Raw genomic sequence first — 13,081 nt, forward strand, 5'->3', positions numbered from 1 at the left:
AAACACCTTTTGTGTTTTGGCGCCATCTTCCGTCAATATGACAACATTCAGAGACCAGAACTGGGTCTTATAAACGCAAGAATATAATAGTATTTCTATACTGTAAAGTAAAGAAATATTTCCCGTCCTTGTGCTTCCATTCTGCGTTTCTTAACTTAGCTTTTACGTCTTCTCGAAAAAAAAGTGTAAAAATGTGTTTTTTTATGTATCCAAATGTATTTATTACGAAATGAACTCCCATTTTCCTAAAGCACAGTACTGTTGTCGTTTCTTTGTTAGAAAGCCACAACTGTCCGTGCTCTTGTTATTACATTTCCATACGGCGTGAACGCACAGGCAAGTTTTATTGGGGCTGGTTACTGTTTAACATCTCCACCCAACTTTCAGTTTGTTTAGTAAATCGATCTAATGAGAGTCTCCCCGAACACCACCAATTGTTTGAACCAATGTGAAGCTTATGACATGTTAAACACTTCATATACTCCCAGGTTCTCTCTTTAGTGGCATAAATTAGTATTTTTGTTTCTTGTTTTTGACACATGTTCGTTTGGGCTTTGCTGGATCAATGCAAATCGTTGTTGGACAGGGAGAAGGTAAGACCAAAACAGCTTTGAGTTGCGTTCGCACTCATGGGTTATTTAAAGAAAATATTCTACATCAAAGCATCCATTTCATTTGTTTCTTGTTCGAGTATTTATTTTTAATGAAAAGTTATTGAAAATATGTTAGAAAATTTGATAACGTAGGAAGGAATTGAAAGGTTTTCAATGTATTTAAAACAGTCTATCTATTATGCAGTTTTTAACAGCCAAACAACATTTGTGTGTGACAGCAAATATTCCGTCTAGATGAGTATATCATATCTGTTTTTTTAATCTCACATAAAACCTTTTTCAATACAAGCGATATACAGTCTTAAGTCTTTTTGCCCAAAAAATTCTCTGACCTTGAAATGATTTTACTTACGAAACTGTGTATTAAATGAATTACTGATCAATTAAGACGTAATCCATCCAATCCAAGGTTTTTGTATACATCCGTCTGCATTGGAACTGTTAATATTGCATAAGGTTCAGTGTATTGCAAATAAATGGCATGATATAGATGACCTCGCCTTCAAGACTGTTATCAGGTTTTGAGCACTTCCTCATTTAAAACACTGAGTAAAGTTAAAATGTAACCACCTGCTATAAAGTCATAGTGTCACCCTGCTTATCACATTTTACAGATATAAACCCTCTACTTATGTGATATTATTTTCTTCTGATATTTCTGCTGAAATGTGTCTTTCTGTTTGTGTTGTGACACTTTTGTTTGACTTTCTATAGTAAATCTGAGGTCACGGCAAGGTGACAATTTAATCTAGACTTTTAAAATGAAGGTGCATGAAAATGCCATAATAAAAAACACTGGTACTCCAAAGTTTTTAACATTTTTGGAGTCTATCTGATAAACCTTGAGGGATATTTCACCCAAAAACGAACATTCTATTTGACCCTTCTGTTGTTCTATATCTGTATGAATTTATTTGAGAAAAGGCTGAATGTTAGGAACTGACACAATCATCATTCACAATGATTGTACGGAAAAAGATGCAATGAAAGTGCACGGTGACTGCTGGTCTTGGTGTTGAAGTTTGGGTAAATTATTTCTTTGAAGAAATAAAGATGGAACACAGAAAGTATGATATAAAAGTTAAATGTTATGAAGATCTTTGGTCAATTGTGACCAGAGATGAATGTTTGCATGTTTTCTCCTATTGGTTCTGCACAAGAACAGAGACCTGTGATGGCTGTTCTAAAATTGTATCATTTTTTCATTTCCTTTTTTATTTTCAGCTAAATAGGTATGTGTCTAAATTTGAATAATGTACGATAACTATAAACTCATCATTTAAATTAAATAATAATTATTATTATTACATTATTCGTAGCATAGTAGTATTAATAATTACAAAATAATAAATAAATACAATTAAATCCCAATGATCCTTGAATGTCCTTGGTTACAGAGTAAAGCATTCTAAACAGGTACATCATGCTTAAAGTATCCTCACTATAATTTTTTGGAAGCCAAAAGACAGTTCATAATGGGTTCGCAACAACGTCTGTAGATTCAGTGTGTTCATTGTGTGTGTAGGGCCTGGACCCTATTATAAATACTTTGATAGTGTAAAAGTGCATTCATTTGGAAGAATAACATGTCTTAGAAAACAAGGCCTACTAGTTGGCTCTTGATACACCAATAAAATCCGCTGTTCCTTTCGGGAACAAATGGAAATACTGCTATCTCTTCATCCTGATAAGTATGGGATAAGGGGAGAAGATAAGTTTTGTGCAAGGAGGTGAGGAGTCTTGTTCAAGGCTCCTCCCCATCTTAGAATGTGACAAATCAGCATTCTGAAGAGATGGTCAACCTCAGGCTACCCTCAATACTCTCACCAAGAGACACTGTCCCAGGTCGAGTTTAAGTAGAGATAGTCTGACAGGAATGAAGTTTTCAACAGCTCCTCTTCCTAAATCCTTGTTGGACATGGATGTAGCCAATTACTGTGAGGGCCTGGACCCTACCTTTAGCACCTTGGGCTTTGAGAATGCAGAGGTGCTTTATTCTGGGGGTGAGTGCTGGACACGCCAATAGGGACTTTTGGTGTATAATCTGTGTTAGAAGACTAGATGTGGCTGCTGATAGGGCGAGCAAGGGCCAACGATCATTCTAATTTACAGTGATAGGGTCATTTTTTAAATGATTTCTTTTGAATTCGATACATATGTGTATTGTGCAAAACTAACATCTGTCATGACTGTCTGACATGTAATCAGACTTGTGTTTCTTAAGGGGACAGATACAATTTCATGGCTGGGTTAATATCTCAATCTGGTTTTGTTTTTGGGGGCTGGTGAAGGATGACTTTTCTTTTGCAGAATCATTTACCTCAATTTAAAAGAGATCATTGTTAGCTAACTCTTTTGAAAGATTCTCTATTCAGTTTAAAATTCAACAGAGAGTTTCACAGAAATCCCAAGGATTACAGATTTTCAGCAAGTTTAAGTTTAACAAAAGGAAGACACATTAAAAGTATTAAAGGGATAGTTCACAAAAAACTACTCATTTATCCAACCTGTTGACTCATTCTTCTGTGAAACACAAGATAAATGTCTGGTTGACTTCCTGGTTTTGTGTCCATACACTGGAAGTCAATAGGGACCAGTATTGTTTGGCTACCAATATTCTTCCTTTTTGTGTTTTGTGTTCTGCAGAAGAAAGAAAGAAAGAAAATAATACAGGTTTGGACTGACTTGAGGGTAGAAAATAGGCATACACAGAACATTTTTCTTGAAATAATGCCATTTTGTTTGTAGCAGGCAATTTAAATTAGACTTTCTACACAGGATAGTCATCCTTATATACCCTTCACATTATGAATCAACTTAAACATGTGTCCTCTGGGTAATTGTAGATGTTTAAACATTGTGTCACTACAATGTGATCAAGTCCTAAAATAAGATTCATTAACCTGATGCTGAATTAAAATGCAGAGACAGCAAAGATTTGCGATTTATCTTTACAATCCTTTACAGTACATCGAAACACAGAGATAGAGAAAGGTCATAAAGTAACTGGAATGAAAGACATTTAAAGGCATAGACACACTCTTAAGACACAGATGGACTGCGAGAGAAACACCAAGAGATGTACACAAATGACACATTTAAGACTGTAGGAATTTTTATTATTATCAGATGAATTGCTTGTTGCATTGTTTGTGTTTTCGCATTGTTTTTGGTATGCAACATCATGAAAGTATTTTCAATTTCTTAAGCTGACAGAATGAAATTGCCTCACATTGACCACACACCCCCTTTGTATTATGTTTTATTCTGAAATAAGAAAGAATCACTTTGGGAATATGCTGAATCAGAAGAGATTGCTTTCAACCCGCATTAACATTCATCCAAGAGATGTCAATCTCCATCGAATATCTGTCTATCGGATAAAACAGAGGCTAATCCAAATTAAGTCCGTCCTGTGACAGCGGGAGCTTCAAATCAGTCTCCGCGCATAAAAGGCTAAAGTCCCCCGCTGCATTTCTTTTGTTGAAATGTTATGATTTTGGATGCACAAAGGAATGATTGATTTCTCATCCTTGTATATGAACAGAAGGGTGCCGCTCTCTGTAGCATTAGCGAAGCTCTTTTAGGACGAGCATTCCTTTGTTCACCTATGCAGAACTCGTCTTCATTCACCTCATTAGCTCTTCTGATTGGGAGTCTGTGCGAAAGGTTTGGATTTGATAGACGGATTGTTACAGTGGTTCATGAGGTTTACTAGTCTCTTGTTTATTAACTTTAATATGCATTCTTAGCTTGGCAGTTGTGGTTGAAGGGTGGATGTGTTTGGATGTGCAACTCTTGATCAACTGAATTGAACAGTGGATCGAAATTGGTGGTTCATGACCCCAGAGGTAAATGGCAGGGAATAAAACAATGCCAAATGCAAATAATACAAGACAACTGTCTGTTTTAATAAAATTTGGACTTGATCTGCTAAACGGTCTTTGATTGTTTAATATTCCATTCTATTTCATATTCTGGTTGGGCAAATAAATATACAAAAAAGTAAATTGCAGATCATTATTTATTAGATAATACAAATACGTATTAATTAAGTATTTAATAATTATTATTATACAATTATAATATTATTTTATTATTTTAATTGTCAGCTGGATATTTTTGGAGAGGCCCAAGAAAAATCTGGATGGGCAATGCCCTCCGAGCCCCCCAGACCCGGCCCTTGGTACTAAATCAGGAGGTATCACTTAATTAACTTTATTACATTTTTCTTGTTTTAGGCATAAACCTTTAAAACATAATATTGTAGGTCATTTTCCTTCTCAAAAATGTCTCTTGATTTAAAAATGATTTGATATTTATACTGGAAAAATGAAACAAAAGTAATAATAAATTAGATAATTATTTTAAGTTTAAACGACCCCGCAGGATATTGTAAACCAAACTTTTGTGTTTGTCCGTACTTTACCCAAGCATGGCTTGAAATAACACAGCATGAAGAGTGTATATACTGTAAGCGTGAAGATTTTTCTCATTTGTTGTGATATTTTGTTTATTTCTTGGTTGAACCTTAATCATTATTGCACATAATATCAATACATTATCATTCTATCACATGGACAATGCAATGCAACTTTTGTACGATCCACAATTCTGGTACTACAGTGTGTTGGGTCTTCACAAAGCCTCGTCCTGATGCTGAGATTGAAGGCACCCAAGTGATCCATCCAGCCATGATTAGACTGAAGTGTTGCAGCAATTCTAAAGCCAGCAGACGGCAATAACAGTGTGTGTGATGAGCCCCATCCCTAACTATCACTGCTGTTGTCCACAGAAAGCATGCCGACAGAGCCCAGTCAAGGAGAAACCGGCGTGAGCTCCAACTGTGCAATCTGTGGTGACAAAGCCACAGGTAAACATTACGGTGCCTCCAGCTGCGACGGCTGTAAAGGCTTTTTCCGCAGAAGCATCAGGAAGAGTCACGTGTACTCATGCAGGTACATCTCATACACCTATATAACTAATATTGTGAATTAAACTTAAAAAATGATCATGATCAACACACAACAAGACTACATATCTTTATCGCTGTGTAAGTTAAAGGGTTAGCTCACCCAAAAATACAATAATCGTCTCATCATTTACTCTCTTGTCAAACCTTTATGACTTTCTTTCTTCCGCAGAACACAACAGAGGATGTTCTGAAGAACGTTGGTTACCGGCATCCGTTTACATACCACAGAATAGAAGGGAAAGGTTGTCTGTGACCAACGTTCTTCAGAATATCTTCTTTAGTGTCCTGCGGAAGAAAGAAAGTCTTACAGGTTTGAAACGACAAGAGGGTTTGTAAATGATGACATCATTTTCGTATCAGGGTGGACTACCCATTTTGCCTGTAAAGTTTTGAGATCGTGATTTTTGCCCTCTTGGCCAGGTTCAATCGTCAGTGTGTTGTTGATAAAGATAAGAGGAACCAGTGCCGGTTTTGCAGGCTTCACAAATGTTTTCGAGCTGGAATGAAGAAGGAAGGTAAACATGACATATTTTGTATTTTTCTAAACATTTTCGTTTCACAGTGGCAAGCAGATAGTTAATAGAATTACCAGGAAAAGGGAACGCGAGGGAGTACAATGGATGATGCCATAAAACCATTCCTGATTACACAAGGATGTTTCGTTTATTGGATGTATAACCTTGGCTAACATTTTTATGATGACCGATCATGTGCTCCCTACCTTGCTTTCCGTGCGCACAGGTTGTTCGAGACTGTGGTAGGTTAAAGTTTTACCACGTGCAAGTTTAGAAGTGCAACTAAAGGTAGCAAATGAGGTGACTTAAATCACATTATTTTTGGGATCTCTTATTTGAACTGAATTGTTTCATCTCCTTTCAAAAAGTAAAAATAACAAACAAAGAATTCCTCTTTTACTCACTCTCATGACATTCCCAACCTGTATGACTTTCTTTCTTCTGCAGAACACAAAAGTAGACACTTTGAAGAATGTCAGTGAGCAAACAACATTGGCCACCATTGACTTCCATTGTATTGACATAAAACCACAGAGAGATTTCTCAAAATATCTTGAACAGAAAGAGTCAGATACAGGTTTTGAATGACACAATGATGAATAAATGACGAGAGAGTTTTTATCCCTTTAAAAGCACTTCCATCTTAGACATTCAAAACATTCAAACTGCCATAAATCTGTGGATGATCTTGACTAGTAGTATGCTTGAGAAACACACCCGTCATCTTGGCTAATCAGTAATGACTCCTAACTGTTATTAACTCGCTAATCATCCAAACTGTTTGTGTTGTTTTTTTGAAGCGGTGCAGAATGAGCGCGACCGTATCAGCTCCCGTAGGAGCATGCAGGACTCACATGACCTGCCGCCAATCACGGCCCTCGCTCACGCTGAATCCCTCTCACAGCAGGTAGACGTCCTATCAAGGTTAATCCGCACACACACATATGCAAAAAGAAAGAGAAAGAATATGTGCAAGAAAGAGTGCGTTGACACAAAATGTGCATTTAATTAGCAAGGTTTATTGCCTTCGAGCAATAAATCATTGGTGTGATTGTCAGTCAAAGCAACGTTGTAAAGTCATAATGCATTCTGCTGTAGATAAACAGGCACGGAAGACAAAAATTAACCAGCAGAAAAGCTGATTAAAGAAATAAGGAAGAAAGAAACACAGATTTCATTACACTAGCTTGCACTTCTCCAAATATGTTCTGCTCTGGAGTTCATAATGACAATAGACAGATAACAAGTCATTTGCATGAACGTCGGGCCCTCTGAGCATCATTCAGTGTCATCAACATTTCTTATTATCTGCTTGAGTACCTGTGTGAATTTACTCGGAGAGCAGCAACAGCCTGTGCCAAAAAACATTTTCGACGCAGTAAGTTCAGTTCCCGTCTATTTCCTAGCAGATCAACGTTGGCAGTCCGATGGGCCTTGCTGATGTTTCCGAGAAGAAATCGGCGACCGTCGCTGATGTTTGCGAGTCTATGAAGCAGCAGCTGCTTGTTCTGGTAGAATGGGCTAAATACATCCCGGCCTTCGGTGAATTGCCTCTTGATGACCAGGTAATGGCCATTGGAAAGCAACACTGGCTGTGCTAATTGGGGAGGCCCTTGGGTTAAATTGCAGGACCGTTTGCTGAAGCTCAATGTTTGCTATTCACATGACTGACTCACTTTAGCTCTGTATTCATCATGCGCTGTTTTGCACAAAATCTTAGCTCTCCCCAACTCATGTTTGTTATTATTTGACATGCAAAACCGTGTTATATAGCTTAAAGGTGTAGTTCAGGCAAAAAAGAAAATTAGTCAAAAATAATTTTGTTATAAAACATATGACTTAAATTGTTCTAAAGACGGTTTCAGGGGCAACAACAGAAACAAACGTTATGTGGCCCAGACTTAACTTCCGGTAGATCTCCGGAAAGAATCAACTGTTGAGGAGTTTTAATGTAATTGAATACAATAAATATACAGTAAAATGTTAATTTAAATTAATATTAAATATAAAATAAATTGTTATATTAGCACCACAGACCGGAAGTTGACTTAAGGGCAGGCGTGAACGTCAAATGAAACTGTCTATATCTTGCAAACTTTTCTAAAACATACCGAAAAAAAGTCAAAAAGTGCTGTTATGAAAGTGGTCCATCTGAGTTTTTATCTGTTCGTTTGTTTAATCCATAACAAATCATTTATGCTTGTTTTGTGTAGTGGATCAACTAATAAATTAAAATGAAACAGATCCATCTTAGCCACATGCAGCCAGTAAATTACTGCCTCAGCAAAATTCTACAACATTTCCAATAAAATCTAAATTTATTTGATAAAAAACAATATAAACAACAGTGGAGACATACTCAAAACACATCAAAAACATAAAACCTGCGTTAACTCTAAAATGAATGTGTATTGTATAAACAGTGTATATTGTATACTCATATAACTCATGTGAAAATATGTGAAATTAAATTGAATTTAATACAAGAAATCCATAAGACTCTGTGAGCAGTTGTGAAAGAAATGGTAAAGAAAGAAACCAAGAAAGTCAAACTCCATTCTATATTATTGTTTAAGATCATTGTTTAATATTATTGCTTTGGTATGAATTTATTTTTTTTGACTTTTTCCAGGTTAGTTTATTGCGAGCACATGCCGGTGAGCATCTTCTTCTCGGGGTTGCTAAGAGGTCAATGCCATACAAAGACCTCCTGCTACTAGGTAACTGCTAAAATAAAATGTCATTTTTAGCTTTTAACATAATTGTAGACAGACAGACGATTACACACATCAGCAGGATGTTGATCTTTCGTTGCTTATTTCCCATGCAGGTAATGGGTGTATTGTCCATCGAAACTGCCCTGAGCCTGAGATAGGTCGGGTGGCTAGCCGCGTTTTAGATGAACTGGTGTTAGCCTTTCAGGACATCCAAATTGACGACAATGAATACGCTGTTCTGAAGGCTATTGTGTTCTTTGACCCTGGTACGGTATATGGTCTCATAATAAACCCATTTCAATATCTATACTGAAACAATTAATATGTTATTGTCTCTGTATTTTAACCTCTAGATGCCAAAAGCTTAAGAGACCCTTCTAAGATCAAAGCCATGCGCTATCAGGTTCAGATGAGTTTGGAAGACTACATTAATGACCGGCAGTATGACTCGCGCGGGCGATTCGGAGAGCTTTTGCTCCTTCTACCTACCCTGCAAAGCATCACCTGGCAGTTGATAGAGCAGCTTCAGTTTATCAAGCTGTTCGGCCTAGCCAAGATAGATAACCTGCTACAGGAGATGCTTCTTGGAGGTAAGTGTAAGGTGGAGCGTTCAGAATTCTTGATAATTTTTTGAGATCAACACCATAGCGTCATGTGGCCTCTCACATTTTCCTATAGCTCAATAGAGTGGTGCAGGGATGACGTTTTTGTACGCAAAACCCAGAAGCGAGTTAGCCTTTTTCACACTTCCGGTTCCTTTGCCTCAAAGTCCACGGTTTTGTTAATGGGTTTTTGGTTAAATGCCTAATATAAGATCTGTGGTTAACAAAACCTTTAAATATTTTCACATTTTAATCTATGACACAAAGCCCACCAGTTATAATTCACCCATGAATCTTTTAAAGCTTTAATATGTCTTAAAAATGGCGGTGGTTAACAAGTACTAAAAGCGACTCTATTCCTTTGCGTGGACGATAGATATCAATGCATTTTTAATAACGTTTTAAAGAATTGTCGGAGGCTTCGTGGTGGTGACGTTTATATCGAGCGACTGTATTGTAGTGTGTTCATATCTTCATGTTCGCTTTTTACTTCTGGCGATTGTATTTAAGTAAGAAATGTTGTGTTCATTTGTAAAAAATTATCTTGATAGACAAAACATGTAAACATCATAAACCTTTGTTAATCACACAGCTTATTTTTTTAGATCTGCATAAGCCTTCAGTCAAGGGAACCAGTGCGGCGCTAACTTCTATAGGTTGGCCTATAAAAATATGGTTACTGCTCTTTTACCCTAATGAAACCATGGTTAATTTGAAGATTTGGGTAAAACTGTCTTCCAAATGATTAGATGTGAATGTTGACTGTGGTTGTGTAGGGCCATTTTAGTAAGAAAAACAGTGTTGCATTACAAAACAGTAATAATTCATCTATTTCTTATTTGTTATACAGGTCTAACCAATGAACAGCCTCACCTGCATCATAACGGACACCCGCAGGTTCCAATAACAGGGCAGACAATTGTCATTAGCTCAATACCAGTACCTGGACATTCACAGATGGGTATGTAGATTATTCTATTAATCTATGAGTAAATATGTGAAAAGCCTTTTTTGGTGATTTACTGTTTTCTACATCCGTAAAAATGATCCTACGTATAGAACATGCTGTGAAAATATATCCTTGATTTAATACTGACTGAGTGAGGCCATGTCAAAGATTGAAATCATAGGAAAACTAATGCTTGAAATCCAACTTTGATGCTTGTTTCCTCAAAATTACATCATGAGACTTTAGCCTGGTTTTCACGGTGTCACATATACTCTAAATAATATAACTTGTCATGTTATGTTTTACCATCTTTCCCCTCAGCATCTCCAGATACCCCCATTCCTTCCCCTACCCTAGTACAGATCCAGGAGGTCTACAAGACCCCCGGCAGCCCAGCTCTCCTGCTTCCAGCACATCCCATGTCAAGCAGACCCTCTCCTGAACCACCCCTATGAGGCTCCACCAGTCTCGTTCTCTCTGCAGGTGTAGAGGAGCATTGTGTATGTGTAAATTGTGAAAGCTACAGTCAGACCCGTCCTCAATTCGAGTGCAACATATTTATCTGAGTGAAAGAGAACTTCTTCGATCACTGAAACCAATTCCAAATCTAGGCTATTTTTAGAGTGGAACACCACCAATGAAAAAAGTTTTATTTAATTTATTTTTTTGAAGATATTTCTTGTGTTTCTCTTTTTAAGTGTGGTTTCTCTTTGTATGAACCCATAACTGGTAAACAGATAATTGTAGGCAATTTGTTTATTACTAACACATTTTTGTCAGTTAAAAGCGATTTATCAACCTTTTTTAATTTATTAACAAAATTGCTCCACACTTTACAAGTTTTAAGGAATGTTAATTTTGTTTGAAAGTGTTTATTAAAACAAACATTTTACCCAGCATTTATTTGCATTGTGTTTAATGAAATGTAAATATATTTACATTGTGTCAAATAAAATGTAGTCAAAATGTACCCTGTGGCAAAACATTAAGAATATAAATTTTTTTTAAAGGAGTAGTAACCTTCAAACTAATTTTCTGTCATAATTAACCCTCTTGTCATTTCAAATCTGTACGACTTTCTTCTGCAGATCACAAAAGAAGAAATATGTTGGTTATAGCACAGCCCTCCATTTACTTAACAACATTCTTCAAAATATCTTCTTTTGTGATCTGCTGAAGAAAAAGGTTTGAAATTACAAGAAGGTGAGTAAATGATGACAGAGTTTTCGTTTTGAAGGTGAACTACTCCTTTAAGGAATTTCTGACCGTTGGCCTGCCGTACAAGGCTGATGTTGTAATGCTAATGTAACTGGTTGTCTGCTGTAAATTGTGCAAAATGTGTGAAGCATTTTCATAAACTGAAGACATGTTGTACAATTTTGTTGGTTTTACAGTTTTGTTTGGTAGAATATTAACAATGTGGTATGTGTGGCTTTAATTGTTTACGGCAAGCTGAGCTTTTTCTTCCATTTTACACAGAACTGACAAAACTTTATGTGTATTAAAATGTCACAAGCATTAAAATCAGAAGGTCATACGTATCCCAAATGTCAATGGACTCTGTATGCTAAGGGCAACTGTTTCATTCTTACAGGTGATTTGAAGACACATAACAAATGGGGAATTGTAAACCACACACCAGAAAAATGCCACTTGGGACATCATTTTATACGGCCCACTTTACAACTCTTGTCAGAAGTCCTGACCAAAATTTTGCGTAATCTGATTAAAAAAAAGATGCCCACACATGACAACACATAAAATTCAACTATTTTCTGCATCTGAACAAAAGCGTTTGTGCAGGTGAAGTCTAGGATGTCAATACCTCAGTATTCATGGGAAGCAGTAATAAGTTTTGGAGTGTGCCCTGTTCGGATGGTTTTTCAGAAAGCAATCTGATATCAGCAGGTGTAAGTGCACGATGCCTGGGGCCGGATGAGTCAGATGATGTTGTCAATAGTAGCTGTCTATTATTCAGTGGGAAGGGTTCGAGGAAGAGGAAATAGAAGCAGAGCAAAGTAAGATAAACATTGCAAACCCTCCAATCAAGTTTGTAATGGAGTGGCAGGTTGCACGGGGTTAAACGGTGAAGCTCGACAGAAGAAAGCTGAGCATCCAGTGATCCTTAATGAACAACCGCACAGGACCCAACGCACTTATTTGTATACAAAACATTATCTTGGCATTCAAAGCACACATCTCATCTGAGGCGCTCGGCTTTGTGTGACGGCGTGGTATTAAGCTCTGGTAAGCCTCCTCTGAGCAATGTGGAGTGGATGGAATAAGCGTATCTGTTCTCCACCTTTGTGGTAAAGAAAACTCTCACACACTACACCTTGACATTCACCACAGAGAAGATGCTTAAAGCGATTGTAATCCACACGCCTGACAAGCTGAATAGAAATAATGTTCCTACATTTGTTTGCATAATGACACTTTCAGACTGCTGAGATTCTAGTGGTGCTCTTTACACCTGTGCTTTGGCTTAATAAAATCTCAAAGTGTTAATAGTTAATGAAATGTAAATTTCGGGATGACGTAATGTGAATACAATTTTCACATCAATGATTCTCATTTTCACTTCTGGATGTGGAGCTTGTAGGTTCGATGTGTCCTTTATCTCATTTATAATAAATATGGGTTGTTTAAGGAACCTCTAAACTTACTTTTTCAAAACAACTTACGGTTCTTGTCCATGTGAATTAAAAT

At 36.9% G+C, this 13,081-nt stretch overlaps 1 protein-coding gene across 8 annotated transcripts; it reads left to right on the forward strand.

The window, feature by feature from the left end:
* The first annotated feature begins 410 nt into the window (after window positions 1–410).
* Window positions 411–12,119, forward strand: hnf4g (hepatocyte nuclear factor 4, gamma). Of its 8 annotated transcripts, none has more exons than XM_079488278.1 (11): window positions 438–593; window positions 4,727–4,815; window positions 5,410–5,572; window positions 6,010–6,104; window positions 6,905–7,011; window positions 7,514–7,669; window positions 8,737–8,824; window positions 8,935–9,087; window positions 9,175–9,411; window positions 10,274–10,384; window positions 10,694–12,119. In XM_079488278.1, the coding sequence occupies exons 3-11, from the start codon at window positions 5,415–5,417 to the stop codon at window positions 10,825–10,827; spliced, it is 1,239 nt and encodes a 412-aa protein (XP_079344404.1). In that variant the 5' UTR covers window positions 438–593; window positions 4,727–4,815; window positions 5,410–5,414; the 3' UTR covers window positions 10,828–12,119. The 8 variants fall into 8 exon arrangements, 6 of the variants coding, with proteins under 6 accessions (XP_079344402.1, XP_079344401.1, XP_079344404.1 ...); XM_079488277.1 differs by having other exon boundaries at window positions 446–593; window positions 7,511–7,669; window positions 10,694–11,917; XM_079488276.1 differs by lacking the exon at window positions 4,727–4,815 and having other exon boundaries at window positions 411–593.
* Window positions 12,120–13,081: the final 962 nt, after the last annotated feature.

The sequence above is a fragment of the Barbatula barbatula genome (assembly GCF_947034865.1).
Source record: "Barbatula barbatula genome assembly, chromosome: 23".
Taxonomy (NCBI): domain Eukaryota; kingdom Metazoa; phylum Chordata; class Actinopteri; order Cypriniformes; family Nemacheilidae; genus Barbatula; species Barbatula barbatula.

Coding starts and splice junctions, on each gene's coding strand:
- hnf4g (XM_079488273.1), top strand. CDS start 2,491: ATGAAGTTTTCAACAGCTCCTCTTCCTAAATCCTTGTTGGACATGGAT. Junction 5,573..6,009: donor AGTCACGTGTACTCATGCAG/GTACATCTCATA, acceptor CCTCTTGGCCAG/GTTCAATCGTCAGTGTGTTG. Junction 8,825..8,934: donor CAAAGACCTCCTGCTACTAG/GTAACTGCTAAA, acceptor TTTCCCATGCAG/GTAATGGGTGTATTGTCCAT.